We start from the raw sequence: 24,212 nt of genomic DNA, 5'->3' as shown, positions 1-24,212 counted from the left end.
CATTTCATTGAACTCAGTATATTATATCCTTGCTGATACTTTCCAGTATTGGCAAGGCTGTTTAATGAGATCATCCAGAGTCTTGGGTTCATGTGTCATCAGTATAATCACATCCAGTTGTATTGTTTCATTAACTAAACCATCAGAAGAGACAGGCTTTGCTGTTTGTCATTGCTGGGGGAAACCAGCTAGAACTAACTTAGAATAAAATGGATGCTGGTTGAGAAAGCTGATGTTCTTGAAGGAATTTTGCTGACAATTTTGGATGGGGTGAACTTCTGTTACCTGATTTGTTTCAGACTTTGGGGGGAAGGGTGTTGGATTCCTCCTTGCTTATAGGAAATCAGTTTGGAACAGTGACATAAATTGCCTTCTACTGATGTGGCCTTCATCATTCCTGCTAGCCCCAGCTAATCTGAATAAATACTCAAGTGTCTGGTGAGTTGTAGAAATTGGTAATTCAGGCAAATGCTTCCTTCAACAGGAATGGTAAAAAGCAAAAATTCCACTGGAACCAATGGAATGTTTTTTGTCTTTTTTTTCAACCACGACTGTATGACACTTCATATTGTTACAGTATAATTGTATCCATTCTAGACAAATTGCTTCCTTTGGCAAAGTCATATGTCTTTCTTCCCTCTCCTCTTGCAGGACAGTGTCTCTACCTCCTTCATGAACCGAAGGCATAATTCCTCTTGCCATGGTAAGGCCACACACTGCACAGCCACAGGAAGCCCCACTGTATCTTCCACAGCCTGCAAGATACATGAAAAGATTTCAGGTTTTCACGGCTGGCAACATCATTAGGGTTTGTAGAATCTTTCGGGCTCAAGTGCCGTGTTCTACTGGAGAAAGTTTTTCTTCCAGACGTTTCGTTCTCGGCTGCAGAGAACATCCTCAGTGGCGTTGCAGCCAGAGCAGGCGCTCTGACCTTCTTGGCTGCTGTGCATTGAGTGAGGCCAGGGCTGCTAGAGAGCTGCTATTTCTAGGCTGGAGGGGGTGTGGTGAAAGGGCAATAGGTTTGTGGATGTGCCCATTGTTTGGTGGGGCTTCCTGGAAGGGTAGTGATAAGGAAACTGGCTGTTGAATGTGACCATTGTTCTGTGTTAATTGTTGGGAGGGTTGGAAGGGGTGTGAAGATAAGGAAGATGGCTGTTGACTGTGCTGATTGTTCTGTGTAATGTTCTGGTTCAAGAAGGAGACCACGTCATCCACTTTGAAAGAACTGAAGTCCTTTCTACGGCCTCACATTATCATACCCGCCTGAACAGAGAAGCTATTGAGATTTACAAACACCAGCACAACTTTAACAGAAAGGAAAAAGGCATTTCCATCCACCAATCTTGGTATCCAGCTCTGCAAAACACCCTACAGACTATACATTGCAGAAATTCACAGAACAACCAGAACATTCCACAGAACAATCAGCACAGTCAACAACCATCTTCCTTATCTTCACACCCTTTCCAACCCTCCCAGCAATTAACACAGAACAATGGTCACATTCAACAGCCAGTTTCCTTATCACTACCCTTCCAGGAAGCCCCACCAAACAATGGGCACATCCACAAACCTATTGCCCTTTCACCACACCCCCTCCAGCCTAGAAATAGCGGCTCTCCAGCAGCCCTGGCCTCACTCAATGCACAGCAGCCAAGAAGGTCAGAGCGCCTGCTCTGGCTGCAACACCACTGAGGATGTTCTCCGCAGCCGAGAACAAAACGTCTGGAAGAAAAACTTTCTCCAGTAGAACACGGCACTTGAGCCCGAAAGATTCTACAATCCCTAATACATGAAAAGAGTAATCAAAAATGCTCAGAACCTGAGTCCCAGGTTCTGGAAACTGCACAGTCTCATCATCTCCTTGCTTGCTCTGAAGCAAACTCCACGTTCATAGTAACTAAAGGTTAGCTAAAGCAGAGAAGATTCTGTGTAAAATTTTGTCCCTAGAATGAAAGGGTTTATGTATACATAAGCATGCACAACTCTCTATGTATACCTGCTCTTTTGGGATCAATACCAAAAGATGGTGTAAAAACCCAAGATAAAATAAATAATAAATACAATATATTTTATACACATGGGGCAAAAATATGTGTAATACTAATTGACCACAATGGGTAAATAAATAAGATGAATAAACAAGGCTGTTATTTAGGTAATTCTGGCATGTCATCCCCTTTTCTTATGGTCAAAGGTGGACTCAGACAACAGTAGTGTAAGGAGATTCAGGATTGCATCTCTAGACTACATAATTTGTAATTTGGTCCCTTATATGTGCTATAATAAACTCGATCCTTCACGAATTTCCTCATTAGAACAACAGGTCACCTAGGAGCATACAAAAATTCTTTTTTGCTACAGATAATAGTTTCCAGAACTAACTACCCATAGTATTCTACTTAGGAATGAAATAAATTTGCTCCAAACAGAAATAGTTTTTGCAAATGTTGATGGTAATTATTTTCCTATTATCCTCTGGGTAAATATTTTCTATTTGGCATCTGTGTTTGCCATCCAACATTCACTTGACAGTACCTGATAGTCAACATGCATAACATCACTCCACATTTAACAGTATCAGGCATGTCAATATTTATGATGACTGAAGCCCAAGCCATGTGCTGACTTTCATCTCTTCCCTGAATCTCCCATTACCATTTAGCTACATGTACATGAATGGCATTTTGTTATGATAGTCTGTACGCCAAACACTGTTCTTGTCATTAGGAATTTAATAAGCATGATGACATGACATCATGCTTCTGCTTCAACTAAATATTACTGCTGTATAATCACTAGGCAGAAGCAGTACAGTAAAGTCCTGACCTGTAGTCAGTGTTTGACAGAAGATGTGCAAATTTAATCAGGTTTAGATAAACTTTATATTAACTTCAAAATTTGAACATGCCTACGTCAGGACAAAATTCACCTCTGAAAATCAAGTACCAAATTTGAAAGCTATATACTTTAACATCAAGTAATGGAGTGTGAGAAATCATTGAATATTAAAACATCTCCTGCTAATTCCACCTCAATCCAGATTGACCTTTTTCAGTTTCTTGTCCCAGAGATCACCATATTGTCCTTGGTACTGCTGCAACTCTTCTTCATCATCCTCTGTCACTGTGGTGACTGGCACAACTCCAGCAGGAAAGTTCAAGACATTGTATAACATAGTAGATGAGACAGCAGCTGGGAAAGAGAACATGTACGGTAGAATCCAAGCACAAAAGGACTGCAGTGAGACTTGCCATCTTTCTCTGTGTCCTTCCAGTAAAGGTGGAAAATATGTGATTTTATAAATCATTTAAAGCTCATCAGGATTTCAGCCTCAGCTCTGTTTCAGTGCCATACACAAATTCTTGGCTTCAACAGACAACTATTAACAGGGGCTTATAACCATGGCTGGCAGCTTCTTTTTTTGGTTTGTGGGGGGTTTTTTTTATACACATTTGCAGTTCAAGAAGACAAAAAATATAACCATTTTAACCCTTTATTCTCCTTTCTCTTTTCTCTGGTCATTTCAAACAATGTTCCATTTTTTCCCTTCAGTCATCATCTCCTGTCCCTCCAGCATTGAATCATTTATTCTGTCCTACTCATTCACAACTGCTTTTCTTGACTGTTCTACAACAGATCAAACTCAGCAGCATCCCTACTAAAAATGCTCTCCTAACAGGAATTTCACATCTACATATAATGTTCAAAGGAGGTCAACCATCCTGATAAGAACCTGACTGGAAAGCATGTTTCTGAATTATAACTGAGGTCCTGCAAGTACAGGTCAAGAGGCATGCTTAATATTCTTGAAGAATATCTGTTTCAAGGCCAACTAGTAGCTGAGTCCAGAGCTGGTAATGATACTGCAAGAAAAAGGATGCAAACTATGGGGGAAAGCACGGTAGAACAAGAGCCCAAGTCCAAGAACATACAGAAGAATAAGCACCAAAGATGTAGACACCCTCATGCTGCTCATGACAAAGATCCATGTGACCACTTGAGAAGCTTTCAGAGGCTGAGACTGGAACCTAGTTATCATTAGGGTTTAGTCTTGCCAGTCCCCAGGTCCCAGCAGCCCCCCCCCCACCACCACCAGTTTTGCAAGATCCTCCCCATCACCAGCCAGCTGGCTGGTGGGGGAAGGCCCTGTTCTAACAGCCACCATGTGCCTTTAAACCTCAGCAGGCTTAGAAGATGCTTCCAACAGTTTATGTTTCCAAATGTGTGCATGCCTTTAAATCTCTGCAGCAGGAAAGCACAGGGCGGGGTGAGCATGCACAGCCACAAGTGTGTGAAGCTATGAGAAAGGCAGAGAGCAGAGTCCCTCTGTTTTGAATTACTGCTGAAGTTGTTTCAATAGTAAAACCTCAGTATGGGATGAAGAAAACTCCACACCCTTGGCTGCTCTTCTTTTCTGTTCCCGTCAGAAGAAGCTCGTGAAAATACAGCAGATGGTTATATTTAGCAATGTAATTTCCCCCAGCGAGATCACAGACGTATGGGCTTGCAAACTCTCTTTATTTTGGCTGCTTTGTGAGTGTACGTGCACATCTTTTTAAAAAGGCATCCTTGGAAATGCTTCCAAAGCCTGACAAGGGGACTTGTGGTGATCTGACAAATTTCACTTTCACTTAGTGGAAGTGCAGCTGCCAGGGTAGGCAAAAAAGAGGATGTGGAAATGAATGGGATTCCAGTTATTCCAGTTCCTGAGCACAGATTCCAGTCCCAGGATCTGTCATTCTAATCTGGGGATTGTCATTCCAGTCCCAGACCAGTCAATCCTGACCTAGAGACTGTCATTCTACTTAAGGGGCTGCCATTCCAGGCCCAGGACAGGTTTCTCTAAATCCTTTCCACATTTTCATTGCAACTTTTGTGTGCTGTATTGTATTCTAATGGCGCCCATGCAAGTCAATTGGCATTCCTAGGACCCATTATACACAATGGGGCTTTGGGCAGCAGGCCTCTCCCATTGTTCCCAAGAGGCATTTTGTCATTCACTTTAACACATCCCTTCCTTCACAGAACTCCCCCCGCCCTTCTTGTTGATCTGACATTATTTCCTTTGGGGGGCTTTCAGAGAGGCTGTTTTTCAACCAAATGACACTAAAATTGCAACAAAATGGATTAGGGCTGCCAGGTCCAACTCAGAAAGTATCTGGGGACTTTGGGCGTGGAGCTGGGAGACTTTGGGGATGGAGCCAAGAGACTTTCCCATTCCCTAAAATAAAAAAAATACAGCAATGCAGTTCCCCTGAATACAGTCTTCATTTCTTCATTCCCCAGCAGCTAAACTTCCATTAAATGAAACTGAACACACTCTCTCTCACAAAGCAGCCAAAATAAACACAGTTAGCAAGCACACACTTTTACGATCTCACTGGGGCAATTTACTCACATTGCTAAATATAACCACCTGGTGTATTTCAACCAGCTTCTTCAGATTAACAGGAAAAGGAAACAACAGCATAGGGGGTGGAGTTTTCCTCCAAAGAAATACAGGGACTGAGAGCAACATGGCTCTGTCTGCTTACCCTGCCCCCCTACAGCATTCCTGCTGAGATTTAAAGGTGCACAAACATTCAGAAACAAGACACAGTTGCAAGCCTCTTCTAAACATGCCAAAGTTTGAAAACACATGGTGGCTGTTGGGGCAGGGCCTACCCCTACTGGCCAGCTGGCTGGTGGTGGGGAGGAGCCTGAAAAACCAGGGGATCCCATACCCAGACCTGGAAAGCCTAGAGTGGATGCTGCCTGTCCTTTAAAGAACCCCCAGGTTTTGAGCCAATCAATCCAAGAGTTAGAATTCTATGGACTGCTGAACTAGTTTCCCCAGCCGCCAACAAAGCAAGAAGTGAAAGAGAGCAGAAGCTCTGCAGCTTGTCTTCAAAGATGACTTGCTAGAGTGCACTGTACTCCTCTCTTGCAAGGATCTGATTAGAAGGGGAAAATTCCATTGTTGAAAAAATCAGTGGAATGAAGAAAAAGATGAGACAAGCTGCTTTCTTGGTAAGCAAGCAAACTAAAAAAAAAAAAGAGAGAGAGAGATTGTTTTGGGGTGGGGGAGGTTCATTATACCAACAACCCTGAATTTGTAGTACCATTCCGGGGCCTGAACCAGCCATTTCCATGTATATCTTTTCTGCAATTATGTTATGTGCAACCCAAGTTATCATTGTAGACAGTAATAAATCTGAACTGCATTGTGTAGGTTGGGGCTTATATGACTGAAGACAAAAAGCTCCTTTTACACAGAAAGCTATATACCTGCAAATTTCCCCCTTTGGACAAACAGCGGGAAAGGGGATGGGGTTGAGGCTGGGGAAATGGTGTGGAAGAAGAGGGTTAAAATATCCAGCAGATGTTACTCTGTCCACTCTATCCAGCAGCTGCTACATGCTCCTAAAATATCCATGGGAGGTCAGGGTCAAGCCTAGGCTGACCTTCATGAAAATCAGGCTTCGGTCATGCCAATAAACCCAGAGTTGTAAGCAGAAGCTGCTCTGTCTATTCACAGTTATTTTTCCACTTGGCCTGGCATTCAGACTGGCAGAAGAAGTTCAGTTTCAGAAGAGACCCAAGTTCAAATCCAGTACTGGACATTCATAAAACATCACAGTGCTAACATGGGAACATGACATGCTCTGGAAACATGACACTTACCCAGTAGCTTTCCAGGGTATCTAAGAGGGAAGGCAGGACCCAGAACTGGACATAGGACAACATCTAACTTGCACCTCCTCCATTCATCAACAAACTTCTTACAATAAGCCTGATTGTGAAATGCAACAACAGTTAGAGAGACCTGGAAACATTTAGATTCTTTGAAATTCTGCAGAGGTTTCTACATTACTGGTCCCACTCCCACCAATGTCAAATTCATATCAATGCCATATCTTAGTTGTTTTGTGTCTCTGTTGCCAATGAGACACTCAGAATGGTTCCATTGAAAGTAAATCACTTATGCTCATTGCAAGTGCAGAAAAGTTGATTAATATACATTTAAGAGAGCTTTGAAGGGCTTGGGTCACTGAGGGCTCCATGGACTCATAATCTATACCTGAAACTGAGCCCAGAATCCAAATAAAGATACTACATATATTTGAGCAACTTATCCCTGACAGAATAGAAGATGCACTGTTCTGCAAAAGTTACAGAGGTTACACAACTATTATCAAGCATTGACTATGCAAAGTGCATACCAATAGTCTAGTGCTGAAATTTACCCCATCCATCTTCAGCATACAAGACCTGCTAATCACAGTTTCAAGTTTATGAAGATTCAGTTTCAATCACATGCCCACATCTTATCTTTAACCACAGTCTGACAAAGGAAAAGCACTGAGATGGACCAGTATGCCATCAGTTTGTTGGGCAGTATCCTACCACTCTCTGTGCAGAAGGTGCAATTCTTCTGTGTTCTTCATTGCTGCAGCTGTTTTTAACCTTGAAGGGATCAGTTGTGAGAACCACATGGAGGAACATATTGGAGGGCTGGACAAGGAGTTGAAATCACTCTTCCTTCTTGTTCTGCCCATGCAGTTCCTCTGAAGGGAATTTAATCCTCATCCCTCTTTGTTCCAGTCCACCAATCTTCATGGCTATGCCTCTGTGTGGATCCTGAGATCTCAGGAGTAATCTTTCAGGAATGAGAGTAAGTTGCAGTGATGGAAGCACAGTGTATTTTTTTAGGGTTCATGTGGAAATACATCACATCCTTTCATTTATACACTGAACGGATAACCAGTGGTTTCCGAGACCAGTATACACAGAGTCCAGCTAACATTGCTGCAGATTGTCACTAGTTTTCTGAGACATTTTATTTAATATGTATGTTCATGTTTAGGATACACAAAGCCAATTCTACATCTCAGTACCAACTAAAACACAGCCTTGAGGCTTGGTTCTCCACTGCAGTGTATGGTATAAGTCTAGCAACCCTTGAAAAAAAAGTATGGCCCAGAGGGCCTCATGAATCTAGTCGATCAGTTCTTGTACTCCAGGTTTGCTTATAAAGAATGTTTCCAGTGGGGGCTGAACCACAATTATGCAACTTAAGTCCATTTTTCATTTGTCAAAGAATGTGTATTTTCTTGCAGGTTTACAGTTTATGTTATTGAGTTTTGGATTTTTATGGTGCAAAATACATACAGGCTGGGAGGTACTATGACCATTAAGTATAGCTCCAGTCATGAATTGGGGCATCATTTATGCCTGAGTAAGGGGGCAGGGAACATGGATGATTTTGAGTAATTGGGCCCAGCACTGGCTGTCAGCAAATCAACTCTCAAGCAGCTTCCTGCAGCCTGCCCCAGAAGTCAGCCTTGAAGTCAGGATAGGTGAAGCTTGCAGGCCTGTGGGATGCAGGTTTCTCTCTGGTTCTCAGAATGAAAGAAGCAGGCTGAAGAGGAGCTTGGCATTCAGCAGCTCTCTCAGTAAAGACTCACTCTCCTGCCCCTTGCTTGCAGGGTTTATTTTCTGTGTGGCTTCTCATACTTTGCTATGACTGCAGAAGGTTCCCAGTTAACAGCCAGGAAGGAATTTTACTGACAGGCCCCAGGGTTTTCACCTTCTCCATAGCAAAGAATGTTCTTATTCTGTATGCTTGTCTGCACTGTTAAAAAGAACATACCTGTCACAACTGGCTGTTGGCATTTGGGCACTGGCTAGGGAACATAGTGCAGGTTGTGCAGGGGCAGCTCCCTGCATGACCAAAAGGGGCCATTGGCCATGCCCCAGGAGGATGGTGACTGCTAGGAACAGCATTTCCTGCCTCTTCTAGCCCTCTACCCTTGGTTACCCCAGTAGGCAGGTTGGAGAAGGTGCTTACAGCTATTAGGCTATCAGCTGCACCCACTGTGCCCAGTCTATACTGTGCCAAGACCTGAGGAACCCGTAATCAATAAAGTTATCACCAATTCTTCACAGCATGTGTATCTGTGTCATCCCCTCCCCCAGCCTGGTCCCCACTCAAGGGACAATTATTTACAGCCAGGAACAAAAGCAAATTTGCTCATGTTGAAACTGGATGCAATTCCTTGAAGATAAATCCATGTATCTCATCTCCTTCACTGGTTTCTCAATACAAATTTCGTCTTTGCTTTCTCAGTACAAATTTGTTTTCCTGTTTGCATCCAATTAAAAAAAATTACCTTCACTTTGGCATGCTGCTCCCACAGCGACTTCACGGATCTACAATATGTAACACATATCAAACATATTAAAATGACAGAGGATTGTCATTCTGATGAACAGGAAACTAAAGAATGGATCTCTGTAGTTAGCTGTAATTCTGGGAGATCTCCAGGCTCAACCTGTAGGCTGGTGACTGACAGCATAAGAGATGCCTTTTATTGTTTGACACCACATCCAAAATGCCCCCAAATTTTCAGAATTTTGTCTGGCACTCTCATGAAAGCTACTTTAATAGCTAAATCATCATAAAAAACAAACTAGCTCACCATGCTAGTTGCTGATAGATTTTAAGTTAACTACAGGAAGTGGAATATGGCACAGTGAGACTAAAGACTCTGAAAGTTGCAATATCCTGCAAAGGGCTTGTTTCTGCAGATTTTTAGGAACATACTGAGCCTCGTACCTCACTCCACACAATGCGTTCAGATGGCTGGCCAATCGTGGAAACTGGAATGAAAACAAAATTGGGTAGAAATCCAGACTCTGGATCTCATTATAGTACAAGAGCATGCACACAAATAATAAAGGGAGTTCCAAAGTCTTAGACTTTCCAGTTTTAGATTATTAACCTTTCTCAACAGATTTTCATTGAACTCTGCCTGAGACTCTGGAGAGCTGCTGCCAGTCTGAGCAAATAATATTGACTTTTAAGGACCAGGGGCCTGATTGAGTATAAGGCATCTTCATGTGTTCCAGGATTGCCAGGTCTGTTTCAAAAAATACCTGGAGACTTTGGGGGTGGAGCCAGAAGAGAGTGGAGCTTGGGAAGGGGAGCAGTCTCAGCACAGTACAATGTCATAGTGTCCAGCCTTCAAAGCAGCCAATTTCTCCAGGGGAGTTGATCTCTGCCAGCTGGAGATCAGTTGTAAAAGTGGGAGATCTCCAGGCCCCACATGGAGGCTGGCAACCTTAATTGTGTTCACTTCATATGAAGGAGGAAGGGAGCAAGTGACAGCCTCAACTTTACTGAACAGGAATCTATAACAGCTGTTATGTATTGAACATAAGTGATCAGGCCACATGGCGATCGCAACTGAAGGTGACCCCTGGGTCCCCAGATGGAGCTCGCCATACGCCCCGCCCATCACGATCTGTGGCGGGAAGTTTGACCGACCCGGATTGGCCTGGTCGGAGGAGGGGGCTGTTTCGGGCAATGTATATAAGCGGAGTGTTCCCCCTCTTGTAATGTGCTACTGAATAAACTATGTTGCCTTCAAACCGTCTCGGTTCTCAGTACATTACAGTGGCGACGAGGATGGGATTCTAGCCAGCCCGGAGAGGCTGCGCAGATCTGGTCGGAGATGACGAAGGCAGCTCAGCTGTAGACCGACTCGCCCGCTGCCGACGCCACCATGGCAAACCAGAGCGGAACCACGGGCTGCCTCGAAGAGTTCAACCCCGCTACCCCGGAGAGGTGGGAGACCTACACGGAGCGGGTCACATGCTACCTTCGAGCGAACAGGATAACAGAGGATAGCCTGAAGAGAGATGTCCTCCTAAGCATCTGCGGAGAGGCCACGTTCGAGATTGCCAAGGGTCTCTTGGCCCCCGCGAGGATCATGGAGAAGATGTACGAGGAGATAATCAGACTCCTCACTGGGCACTTCTTGCCCCAACCCTCACTCATCGCCCGCCGGTTCCTTTTCCACAAGAGGGACCAAGAGTCGGGAGAGTCGGCAGCGGACTACCTGGCTGCTCTCTGCCAAATCCCAGGCAACTGTAGCTACGATAAGCTAGAGGAGACCCTGAGGGATCGTTTCGCCTGGGGCCTGAGGGACGAAAGACTGCAACAAAAGTTCTTCGCAAGGGAAAAGCTCACCCTCCAGAGCACCTTCAACGAGGCCATTTCATTCGAGCAGACCACAAAGACCTTCCCCATGATGAGGGCTGAAGCGGTCCATCAGGAAGAGATGGGCCCCAGCCAACCGGATGAAGAAGAGGCACTCCAGCTACGTCACCAAACAGGGATGGGCTCACGAGCGACCCCGAGTGACTGATAGACCCGCCGCCACCAAGTGCGCCAGCTGCGGAGACCAACATGAGTGACGGGACTGCCCCTACTACAACGTGGTCTGCAGGAGCTGTGGCAGGATGGGCCACATTACGAGGGCCTGCTGGGCCAAGGCCACCCGCCGCCAGTCTACCAACCAGGAATCGACCGGGGACTACTCGACCGCTTCAACCAGCGTGCAGGTAATGAACTTGCCTGACGATACCCCCCAAAAGGTCAAGGTTTCGGTCAGGATCGAGGGCAAACCCTGCCTGATGGAAGTGGACTCGGGTTCCTCCATATCCATAATCTCGGAGGAATCCTTGAGGAAGCTGTGCCCACGCGGCCGGCTCAGACTGTGACCGGCATTCTTCATGCTTCGGGACTTTCAAAAGAACCCCGTTGAAATCCTGGGTTGGGCAATGGTGGGGGTGGAGTACAACGGGTTTAGGGATAAACTTGACATACTGGTGGTTAAACAGCAGCTCACCACCTTGTTGGGCCTGACTTGGTTCCGGCCGCTGGGAATAAAGATTGTGGGGGTGCAACAATTGGGGACACGGGGATTCGAAAACGTGTGCAGGGAGTTCCCAGAGGTGTTTTATGGGGCCCTGGGGTGCTAAAAGGGCCCTCCCATATCCTTACCCCTTGATCCCCACGTGCGACCCATAAGGCTGAAGGCCAGGCGGGTTTCATTCACTCTGAAGCCTAACAGTGAAGCAGAGTTAGACCACCTCACAGCCCAGGGAGAGCTGGAACCCATGGCCTATGCCGCATGGGAAACCCCAATAGTTACCCCGGTGAAGCCGAACGGGGAGGTGCGCATATGCTCCGATTATAAGTGGACCATTAACAAGGCACTATAGGATAACCCCTACCCCGTTCCAGTAATCAGCCACATTCTGGCAGCATTAGCGGGGTCCAAAATCTTTGGAAAACTAGACTTGGCCCAGGCGTACCAGCAGTTGCCTGTGGATGCCGCGACAGCAGAAGCACAGACCATAGTAACCCACAGGGGATCGTTTAAGGTGCGGCAGTTGCAGTTTGGGGTGAGCGTGGCCCCGGGGGTGTTTCAGAGCCTGATGGATTCTCTCCTCAAAGGGATCCCAGGGGTGCAGCCATTTTTCGACGACGTTTTGATCGCCAGACCAGACGCGGAGGAATTTAGCAACCAGCTGCAAGAAGTCCTCCACCGTTTCCAAGAGGCCAGTCTTGAAAGTAAAGCGAGAAAAGTGTTCCCTCGGGGTACCAAGGGTAGAGTTCTTGGGGTTTGCGGTTGACGCGGCAGGGATCCACCCTACACAGGACAAAACCAAGGCCATAGTGGAAGCCCCCACCCCCATGAGCAAGGCGGAGCTACAAAGTTTCTTGGGGTTATTAAATTTTTACCATTCGTTCTTGCCCCACAAAGCCACCATTGCAGAACCCCTCCACAGGCTCCTAGACAAAAATGCCCCATGGGTCTGGGGGAAGAAATAGGACGTAGCGTTCCAAGCAGTAAAAGGGCTGCTCGTATCTAATCATGTGCTCCACCATTTTGATGAGAGCCTTCCGGTGATCTTAGCATGCGACGCGTCACTGTACGGGGTGGGCGCCGTCTTGGGTCACCACTCCCAGACGGGAGGGAGGTTCCGGTAGCCTACTACTCGAGGACCCTGACCCCAGCAGAGCGTAACTATGCCCAGATAGATAAAGAGGCCTTAGCGATCATGGCAGGGGTGCTTAAGTTTAACGACTACCTGTACGGGAGGCGTTTCACCATAGCCACTGACCACAAACCGCTCCTGGGCCTCTTAGCTCCGGACCGCCAAATGCCACAGATCCTATCGCAGTGCATTTTGCGGTGGAATCAGTTCCTGAATTCCTACACATATGCCCTGGTCCACCGGCTGGGCAAGGCGATGGGTCATGCAGACGCTCTCAGTCGCCTACCGCTGCCCTCCATAGACCCTGACCCGGCTCCAGCCCACCATGTGATGCTCATCAAAACGCTACCAGAGAGACCCCTACACACAGCAGAGGTAGCGAAAACTAGGGGACGAGACATAATACTCACGCGGGTTCTCGACTGGGTGGTAAGGGGCTGGACAGAGGGAAAACAGGGCGAAGAGTTCAGGGCATACACAACACGTAAGGAAGAGCTATCCGCCCACAAGGGATGTCTCTTATGGGGGAGCAGGGTGGTGGTTCCTCCCCCCCGTGGAAACAAGTGCTGGGGACTCTTCATGAAACACATCCAGGAATTGTACGGATGAAGGCCTTAGCACGCAGCTATGTATGGTGGCCGGGGATGGACGAAGAAATAGAGGGTTGGGTCCGAGGGTGCAAAGCATGCCAGGAGTCCCAACCCGAACCGCCCAGCGCCCCCGCACAATGCTGGGAAGCACACAGGAAGCCGTGGTCTAGACTATACATAGACTTCGCAGGGCCCTTTCAGGGCCAAATATTTTCATCTTGGTGGATGCATACACCAAGTGGTTGGAAGTTATTCCAGTAGCTTCAACCTCAAAGGCGGCAGCGATCCAGGCGCTACGCAGGGTCCTGAGCACACACGGGATCCCAGACACCATCGTCTCGGACAACGGAAAAGCTTTCACATCCCGGGAATTCCAGGAGTTCATGCAGTGATACCTTATACAACAAATCCGGTCCACCCCTTCCATCCGGCCACCAATGGCCAAGCCGAGTGGATGGTGCGCACCACAAAAGAAGCACTGGGCCATATCGTGCAGGGGGATTGGGACCACTGCCTAGCTGCCTTCCTATTCGATAATAGGATAACTCCCAACCCAGTCATGGGGGTCAGCCCAGCCGAGCTGTTAATGGGATGGAAGCTAATCACAAGATTAGATCGGCTGCACCCCGACCGGGCCACCGACATCCGTAGCTCCACTGAGATCAGAGAAGCAGCCAGGGGATTCTTCCCAGGTGATCCGGTGTACGCGAGGAACTATGCTAGCGGCCCTGAGTGGGTAGAGGGCTGGGTGCTTCGAGTAATAGGGTCCCGCCACTACGATGTATCCACAGAGGGAGGCAGGATATTGTGGAAGCATATTGACCAAATACGTCACCGCACCTTGCCGGAAGTACCGGCCGAAATGCGGAGCGAGGAGGAGCTCACAGCTGCGGCCCCACAGAGATCTACCCCAACACCGCCAACCCTTATGGCCGATCGGGAGGTAGAGCCCAACCGCAGCGAGGGCAATTCCCAGGGAGCAGGGACACCTGACGAGCTGCAAGGCGCAGACAACCCTAGGCCTGCAGTTCCCCCACGCAGGGAGACCACAGCCCCATCCACAATGAAGGCCGGGGCCCCAGCGGTGCCGGTGACTGCTCCGACTCCACCAGCCATCCCAAGGAGGTCTACCTGGGAGCGTACGGCCCCTGCTTACTTGAGGGACTATGTGTCCTTAGCTAGGGGGGAGGAGTGTTATGTATTGAACATAAGTGATCAGGCCACATGGCGATCGCGACTGAAGGCAACCCCTGGGTCCCCAGATGGAGCTTGCCATACGCCCCGCCCATCACGATCTGTGGCGGGAAGTTTGACCGACCCGGATTGACCTGGTCAGAGGAGGGGGCTGTTCCGGGCAATGTATATAAGTGGGGCCCGGCCCACGTGTTCCCTCTCTTGTAATGTGCTACTGAATAAACTATGTTGCCTTCAAACGGTCTCGGTTCTCAGTACATGACAACAGCAATTTAAAAATTTTCCCAATGAGACTGGAAACTTTAAACCCTCACCCCCTTAATTTTTGGAAACTAGTGAAACTCTACATTGTGGCCACATTTCTGCTTCCAGAGGTTGTTTGTGTTATTTAAAAGCAAGCACAACACAAAAAAGTCTCTGCACAAAAACTATCCATAATGGGATCATAGTGTGCAGGCTTAATGCTGTTCTCCCCCACCCCCAATATTTTCCCTTCACATCAACTGCTCATTTTCAATTTTATCCCTTTTCAGTTACAATCACCCCCAGTACTATCTATACACGTAGACTTGATCTTAGCCAAAAGGTCAAGAAGCAATACCCACAAGACTATTTCCCCATAAACCTCCTCTGCAGATTACTAGCTGAAGTTCTGTCTCAGGACATCACTCTACAGTTCTCTCCACCCTGGATGCATTCTACTCCCTTTTGAACAATGATCACTATAACCAACCACTTCATTGCTATCCTTATTTATTTTCTACCCTTTCTGCTCATTTCAACATTCTACACCTTCTTTCTTAATTTGTTATAGAAACCACAATAGTCTCTTCTCCTTTGTAGGCAGGGTATCCACATTTTCGTCCTAATTGTAAAACCTGTACATACACATCATTCCTTGCTAGGTCCCCTGGTTTGGAGGCCCTCCCCACCCTTCAGGGTCATCAGAAAGTGGGGAGGAGAGGGAAATGTCTGTTGGGCACTCCATTATTTCCTGTGGAGACTGAATCCGATAGGGTATAATGGAAAATTGATCTGTGGTTATCTGGAGGGGGCTGTTTTTGAGGTAGAGGCATCACATTTTCAGCATAGCATTTGGTGCCTCTCCTCGAAACACCTCCAAAGTTTCAAAAAGATTGAAACAGGGGGTCCAATTCTATGACCACCAAAAGAAGGTGCCCCTATCCTTCATTATTTCCAATGGAGGGAAGGCATTTAAAAGGAGTGTTGCCCCTTTAAAAGTGATGGCCAAAACTCCCTTTGGAATTCAACTGTGCTTGCTACACCCTTGCTCCTGGCTCCACCCCCAAAGTCCCCAGATATTTCTTGAGTCAGACTTGGCAACCCTACTACTTGCAAATGTTTACATTCAACATTCTTTCTACATGAAAAAGGTAAAACTTAGTTCAGTTTTGATTCCTCTATGCAAGTAAATATGCAAAGCAAACTCTAGAATCTTAGTAACTAATGAGAAAGTAAATATGTCTCTCATATATGACATTTATTTAAGAACATAAGAAGAGCCCTGCTGTATTGGATCAGTGGTCTGTCTGGTCCAGCATTCTATTTCATACAGTAGCAACCAGCGGTGTTGGAGGGTGAACAAACAGGGTATAATATAGTGGGTTCTATGCACTGATGAAGCGAGGTGGTAGTGATAACAAGCCCTTTATTAGTTACAGCATGGTAGGTGGCTGCACTACAAAGACTGGAGAACTGGGCCAACGGGGCCAACTATATACAACACTGGGTTCCCGCAGAAGCACGTTATTGGGTCATTCAAACCAGCTGTGGGTCTCTGATTGGTGCAGGGCAGCGGGGATTTGGATCCTGCTGCCCATTGTTCCTGAGTCTCCCAAGCTCCATTCATATGGCTCCAATGAGCCAGGCAGGAACACCTCAAACACTCTTCACACCAGTCGATTCAGTGACTGAGGGGGTTGGATCGGCAGATGCTGCTGCTGGTTCAGGGCCCGAGGGGGTCGAAGTGGCTGATGGTGTGTTGTAGTCCTCCTTCTGGAAATTCCACACGATGACTGGGGATGGGTGTAACTGAGGTCTCCATCTTGGGCACAGTTGTCTGAGGGTCTGGGCTGAAATGATGGTATGGGCAGCAGCAGAGTCCACCTCCATTTTGCATGGAGCACCCTCTATGAAGACCGTGGTTTTAAATTTTTCAGGGGAGGGCATGGACAATTGGCATATCTGGCCCGTTGAAGCTGTGAGGGCATGTAGGTCCTCCACAACAGTGACCTCATGGTGGCAGCCATTTTGTCTCTTCTGGGTCCCTCCCTAAGCCTGGTGGTCCTGCTTGGATCAGCAAACCTTGGCCAGATGTCCAGTCCTTCCACACTTTTGGCAGATGGCATCATGGAATCTGCAGGAGCGGCGCTTGTGGGGCTCCCCACAGCTGGCGCATGTTTGGGCGGGTGCAGTTTTGGTTGTACATGGTGGTGGACACTTTGGAGGTGCCTGGTGCAGCTTGAGCATGTCGTCTTCCCCAGGATCTTTGGGGGCGGAAACAGCAGCAACCTGGTGCGTCCCAGTTGTGTGTCACTCCTTGTGTGATTTCTCATAGGTGGTGACTTCACTCAAGGCGTCCGCCAGGGTGAGGGTCTTGTGGATCGCCAGTTTCCACTGCATTTTTTCTTCCCAGAGGCTGGTTACGAAGCAGGGCCTCTTCGAGGTTGGAGAAGACGCGCTCGCGGGCAAGGTGGTGGAACTCGCCGAGGAAGATGGCAACGGTCTCACTGGGCCTCTGGTTCTGCTTGTGGAACTCAATGCGTTAGGTCATGCAAGACAGCCGGGGTGAGAAGTGGTGGATCAGCTTCTCTACAACGATCTTGTATGCGGCCTCTTCCAGCGTTGTGGGCAAGATGAGGCTCTCAGCCAGTTCTAGCGTGTCCATGCTGCAGATGCTGAGCAGGAGATGCCTCTGTTGCTTTTCATCCATGATCTTGTGGTAACGGATGAAGTAGTTCAGCCTCTTCTCCCAGGTCTCCCACTGCTCTGGATGAGCAAGATTGAACTCTGGAAGGTACCCGTGCGGCCCGGGCATGGTGACCATGTTGGGCCTCTACATCGGTTGGGCGGTGGTGCTGGACATTGGAGTGCTCATTTTCAAATCCTGGCATGGCAATCGTTCTCAGTGATGGCGATGCAATGCGCAGAGCTTGATGCAGCTGCAGTGAGGCATGGTGTGCTGTTGGTGCTGGGCTCGTCTACCAGGATCCCACTTTTGTCACCACTATAATATAATGGGTTCTATGCACTGATGAGGTGAGGTGGTAGTGATAACAAGCTTTTTATTAGATACAGCATGGTAGATGGCTGCATTAAAAAGACTGGAGAACTGAGCCAATGGGGCCAACTATATACAACACTGGGTTCCCGCGCAAGCATGTTATTGGGTCATTCAAACCAGCTGGGGGTCTCTGATTGGTGCAGGGCAGCGGAGATTTGAATCCTGCTGCCCATTGTTCCTGATTCCCCCAAGCTCCATTTGTTTGGCTCCAATGAGCCAGGCAGGAATTCCTCAGTCTTCACGAGTCCAGTACACAACACAGGATGCAGAGGCAAAAATCATCTCCTGATATTGCTTCCTGACTTCTCCCCTTTAGTCACCATGGCTATGGTGGAACTCTCTTCCATGAATCTATCTAGTTTCCCTTTTAAAAATATATGTGCTTGGGGCCTTTACTACCTCTTCTGGCAGTGAATTCTATAATTTAATTACTTGTTGAGTAAGAAGTATTACTTTTGGTCAGTTCTGTATCTATTGCTCAGGTAATATTATGGAGAGGATGAAAAAGCTTCCTCTGTCCACTTTTTATATCCCATGCTTAATTTTAAAAAGCTCTAACATCCCCCCCTCTTTTTTCTAAACTGAAAAGTCCCAGAGTCTTCAGCCTTTCTTCAAATGAAAAGTGCTTCAATCCTTTGATTGATTGATTATTTATTTATTTCTGGGATTTATTTCTGGAATTGGAAGGAGGGCCTTATAACCAAGGATGAATATAAACAAATCACCAGTGCTTGTAGAAAAAAAGTTAGGAAAGCTAAAGCTCAGTATGAGCTTAGGTTGGCAAAGATGCTAACCCCACCCCCCACCCCAAAAAGTGGTTCTTTTCTTATGTTCAGAGAAAGAAAAAGAGCAAGGACATGGTAGGCCCATTGTGAGGGCAGGAAGGTGAAATTGTAACAGGTAATGAAGAGAGGGCAGAACTGCTCGATTCCTACTTTTCCTTAGTCTGCTCTTCTGAGGGAAATAGTGCTCAACATGGCAAAAACAGAACATATAATGAGGGTATGGAGTTGCAAGCAACCTAGGATCAGCATAGGGGTAGTACATAAACACTAGGGATGGGCACAGACCAGAAAATGCTGGTTCAGTTCACAAACAGAACTGGACCGGTTCCCAGACCAGTTCGCAAACCAAACCACAGCTTGGTTCGTGAACCAATTCATGAACTGGTCTGGTTTTTAAAAAGCCCCACACAGGGCTTCAAGGCTCCAAAATGGCAGGTTGTCTCCAGATCACTCTCTTCAATGTACCCACCAAGTTTGGTCCACATTGGACCTCGGGGGGCTGAGTTACAGACCCTAAAAAAGGTCATTCAGTGCAATACTTTTCAAAGGGATGTCACCTCTGCTGGCTCAGGAGTGACAAAAACTGACCTGGGTGAGCTAGAGGCCTTCAATGCACACAATTCCTCCCTGGGGTGACCCTCCACATGGCCCACATGTTACATGCATGCCAGATTTGGGGGAATCCAAGTAGCAGACCACCAAGCAAGATGTCTCCAGGAAACTGTTTTTGGGGGAGTTGTTCTGCGCCATTTTGAGACACTACAGTGTGGACCTGGTTAAGCTACAGGCATCAGACTCCCAGAGTATCTCCCCAGGGACCACCCACATGGCTGCAGGTGGCTGTGCCTTCCTGGAACCAGCCACCCAGCCCTGGCAACATGATAACTGATTGGGGCCAAGCCTTCCATCCTACCTGGGAAGGTGACAGGGATAACCAAGCCTGGCAACTGGGACTCACTGCACAGCTGTGGGAGGGGGCACTGGTAGGCTAGCTAACGGAATGTGTGGGAGTATGTGGCAGAGGAGAAAGAATGCTTTTTGAAGGAGCAGAAAAGGTACCCCACAGTCAGGGAAGAGGGCAGTTAGCCAAGCCCCCCTGAAATCTGTAGGTAGTTTGGGTGCCTGAGTGGAAGAGGAGAGAGGATACCCCCAGGCAGAGACTCAAGCAACGCAGGAAGAAACAGGGTGCTTTTTGGAGGAGCAGAAAGGGGACCCCACAGCCAACCCTGGCAACATGATAACTGATTGGGGCCAAGCCTTCCATCCTACCTGGGAAGGTGACAGGGACAACCAAGCCTGGCAACTGGGACAGAACAAATGTGGATGCAGAGAAAGGGCAATTTTCAGAACCCACAAAAATGAACAGTCCACCCCCAAATCAAATAAAAAACATGTTTTAAAAGAAAAAAATCTATCCATGTTTCCCACTCCTCACAGCAAAGAAAAAAAAGGGGGGGGGAGAATGTAGCTCTGAATGCAAGGAAAGGAGAAAAAAGAGAGAGGTGATGCTTTTACTCTGACAGTTTGTATAGAGGCCAAGAGACTAAACAGGTTTCTCCACCCACCCCAGTAATTCCACCCCCTCAGTCCACCAAAAGATATTCTTTCACGCACAAGTAGAACAAGACTTGCAAAAAACATGCAAACAGAGGACAGGAATGCGCCTCCAGTGATTATATACATCCCTCCCCCATCCTGAGGAAGTCAGATCGATGCCTGTCATTGGAAATCAGACTTGCCTGTCAGCTTCAGACTGTCACTATTGGTCCCTTGGTGGCTGGAAATATCCACTTTTCAGCGTGAAACTCCATGAGTGGAGTTTCTTTGCCAAGAGTGCACAAGAGGTTCTGAACCAGGCAGAAAGCTCAGAGACTTCCTGATCCAAACATGTGACTTTTGAACCAAACTGTCCGAACCTTGAACAAGGTAAAGTCCGGGCCAAATATTGTTCAGTGTTCGGGTCTGTGCCCATCCCTAATAAACACCTAGTTTCTTTAAATGAAACTAAGTTCTCAGGGCCAGATGAACTGCATCCAAGGGTTGTGGATGCATCCAAAGAGCTTGCTGATGTAATTTCTGAGCCTCTGACTATTATTTTTGAGAATTCTTGAAGAACAGGAGACGTGCCAGAAGATTGGAGGTGGGCAAATGTTGTCCCCATCTTCAAGAAGGGGGAAAAGGAGGATACGGGTAACTAGCAACGCGTCAGCTTGACGTCTATACTTGGAAAAGTTTTATAACAAATCATCAGTCAGTTCTGGAACATTTAGAAAAGATGACTGTGATTACTAAGAGCCAGAATGGGTTTCTCAAGAACAAGTCATGTCAGACTAACCTGATCTCTTTTTTTTTGAGAAAGTGACTACCTTGCTGGATCAGGGGAATGCTGTAGACATAGTTTATCTTGATTTCAGTAAGGCTTTTGATAAGGTTCCACAGACTATCCTTGTTGGCAAGTTGGTAAAATGTGTTTTGGATCCTGTTACTGTTAGGTGGATCTGTAACTGGTTGACAGATCACACCCAAAGAATGCTTGTGAATGGCTCCTCACCCTCTTGGAGAGGAATGACAAGTGGAGTGCCTCAAGGATCTGTCCTGGGACCTGTTTTGTTCAACATCTTTATCAATGATTTGGATGAAGGAATAGAGGGAATGTTTATTAAATTTGCAGATGATACTGAACTGGGAGGGATTCCAAATACAGTAGAAGACAGAAACAGGATCCAGGATGATCTTGACAGGCTGGGAAACTGGGCTGAAACCAATAAAATGAATTTTAACAGGGATAAATGTAAAGTTCTGCATTTAGGTAGGAAAAATCCAATGCATGGTTATAGGATGGAGGAGACTTGTCTTAGCAATAGTATGTGCGAAAAGTATCTCGGGGTCTTAGTGGACCATATGCTGAACATGAGTCAACAGTGTGATGTGGTGGTTAAAAAGGCAAATGCAATTTTGGACTGTATCAACAGAAGTATAGTGTCCAGATCACGTGAAGTGATGGTATCGCTTTACTCTGCTCTGGTAAGACCTCACCTGGAGTATTGTGTTCAGTTTTGGGCACTACATTTTAAGAAGGATATAGACGAGCTGGAATGGATCCAGAGGAGGGTGACAAAGATGGTGAGAGGTCTGGTGACCAAGTCCTATGAAGAAAGGTTGAAGGAGCTGGGCATGTTTAACCTGGAGAGGAGGCAACTGAGAGGTGATATGATTACCATCTTCAAGTACTTGAAGGGCTTTCATATAGAGGATGGTGTGGAATTGTTTTCTGTAGCCCAGAAGGTAGGACCAGAACCAATGTGTTGAAATTAAAATGAAAGAGTTTCCAGCTCAACATTAGGAAGAACTTCCTGACCGTTAGAGCAGTTCCTCAGTGGAACAAGTTTCCTCAGGAGGTGGTGGGCTCTCCTTCCTTGGAGGTTTTTGGTTTTAAAACGATTTTATTAGTAACATATGGTAACATATTATTTCTTAAATCTTAATAACTTCTTTTATCTACCCCATATATTACTTTCTACCCACCCCTCTCCCCGTTACTTGACCCCCGCCAGTGTTATTTACTTAAAATGCTAATATTTAAAGGGACCCTTACTATTAAAACAAAAACTTATATTCTTCTTCTAAAACTTAATCATTATCAAAAATTGTCCAATGTCCTTTTATTTTCCACTCTTTTTCTACATATTTTCTAAACTTTTTCCATTCCATCTTAAAAACTTCTAAATCATAGTTTCCTAATGTTCTTGTTAATTTGTCCATTTCACTCCATGTCATAACTTTTATAATCCAATCCCATTTCTCTGGTATGTTTTCTTGCTTCCACAACTGCGCATATAATGTCCTAGCAGCTGAAAGCAAGTACCAAATTACAATTCTATCTTCTTTTGGAAATTTTTCCATTTGTAATCCCAACAGAAAAGTCTCTGCAACTTTCTTAAATTCATATCCCAAAATCTTAGTAATTTCTTGCTGAATCATCTGCCAATATTTTTTTGCCCTTTCACAAGTCCACCACATATGGTAGAAAGAACCTTCATGTTTTTTACATTTCCAACATCTATCTGGCATCTTGTTATTCATCTTTACCAATTTTTTAGGAGTCATATACCATCTGTACATCATTTTAAAACAGTTCTCTTTAATACTATGACACATCGAAAGCTTCATAGAATTTTTCCACAAGTGTTCCCAAGTTTCCATATGTATTTCTTTATTTACATTAATTGCCCACTTAATCATTTGAGATTTCACTACTTCATCTTCCATAGACCATTTTAACAGTAATTTATATATTTTGAAGTTAATTTTTCATTATCTCCAAGCAGAACTATTTCCATTTCTGTTTGTTCTTTTCTTATCCCTGCAGTTTTGATATCATTATCCACCAAGCTCTTTATTTGTTGCATTTGGAACCAATCATATTTATTGTTCAACTCTTCAGCAGTTTTCAATTCTACTTTGCCACTTTGTATTTTTAATAACTGATTATATGACAACCACTTTTCTTCACCTATTTCAGCTGTTATTTTTATTACTTCAGCCGGCACTATCCATAACGGTTTTCTCTCATACCCATATTTCTTGTACTTCATCCATGTATTTAACGTTATTTCTTATATAATGGTGAGAAAAAAAACCGTCCATCTTCTTTTTTCCATAATACAAATATGCGTGCCAGCCAAATTTATTTCCGTGACCTTCCAACATTAAGAGCTTTTTGTTTAATAGCGTTATCCATTCTTTTATCCACACCAAACAAACTGCTTCCTGATATAATTTTAAATTCGGTAGTTGAAATCCACCTCTCTCTTTTGCATCTGTTAAAACTTTCGTTTTAATCCTTGGTTTCTTCCCAGCCCACACAAATTCTGAGATTTTCCTTCGCCATTTATCAAATTGTTTACTTTCTTTTACAATGGGAATAGTTTGAAACAAATACATTATTCTTGGTAGAATATTCATTTTAATTGCAGCAATTCTACCCAGCAATGACAAATTAAGTTTGTTCCATTTTAACATATCTTCATCCATTTTACACCATAGCTTCTCATAATTGTTTTTGAATAGATCAATATTCTTCATTGTTATCTCAACACCCAAATATTTTACCTTGGAGGTAACTTCACAGCCCGTTAATCTCTGTAATTCTTGTTGTTTATTTAATTGCATATTTTGCATAGAAATTTTGATTTTTCTTTATTAATACAAAGTCTTGCCAACTCCCTATATTATTGTATTTTAGCTAACAACAAGGGTGTAACTTGTATGGGTTTTTCATTTATAAACATTATATCATCTGCAAATGCTCTATATTTGTAAGTAAATCCTTTTATTTTTAATCCTTCTATTTCTTTGTCTTCTTGAATCTGCATCAGTAATATTTCAAGAGTCATTATAAACAACAATGGGGAAAGCGGACAACCTTGTCTTGTGCCTTTGCTAATTATCATATCTTCTGTAAGATCTGCGTTTATACATAGCCTTGCACGTTGTTCAGTGTAT

The 24,212-nt window shown here is 45.5% G+C and overlaps 1 protein-coding gene across 1 annotated transcript in view; it reads right to left on the bottom strand.

Annotated features, from left to right (window-relative positions):
• Nucleotides 1–308: 308 nt before the first annotated feature.
• LOC132567625 (vitamin D3 hydroxylase-associated protein-like) overlaps nucleotides 309–24,212 on the bottom strand; it is a 61,640-nt gene continuing 37,736 nt past the window's right edge. Inside the window, exons 12-16 of the mRNA XM_060233307.1 lie at nucleotides 9,602–9,645; nucleotides 9,156–9,195; nucleotides 6,667–6,775; nucleotides 3,050–3,195; nucleotides 309–755 (exon numbers count right to left, since the gene is read on the bottom strand). Coding sequence (XP_060089290.1) covers nucleotides 621–755; nucleotides 3,050–3,195; nucleotides 6,667–6,775; nucleotides 9,156–9,195; nucleotides 9,602–9,645 — 474 coding nt within the window. The 3' untranslated portion in view covers nucleotides 309–620. The remainder of the gene's footprint in view (nucleotides 756–3,049; nucleotides 3,196–6,666; nucleotides 6,776–9,155; nucleotides 9,196–9,601; nucleotides 9,646–24,212) is intronic.

The sequence above is a fragment of the Heteronotia binoei genome, chromosome 2 (assembly GCF_032191835.1).
Source record: "Heteronotia binoei isolate CCM8104 ecotype False Entrance Well chromosome 2, APGP_CSIRO_Hbin_v1, whole genome shotgun sequence".
Classification (NCBI taxonomy): Eukaryota; Metazoa; Chordata; class Lepidosauria; order Squamata; family Gekkonidae; genus Heteronotia; species Heteronotia binoei.
Note: the sequence above shows the minus strand (reverse complement) of the source record. Positions and strands in the feature narration are given on the sequence as shown.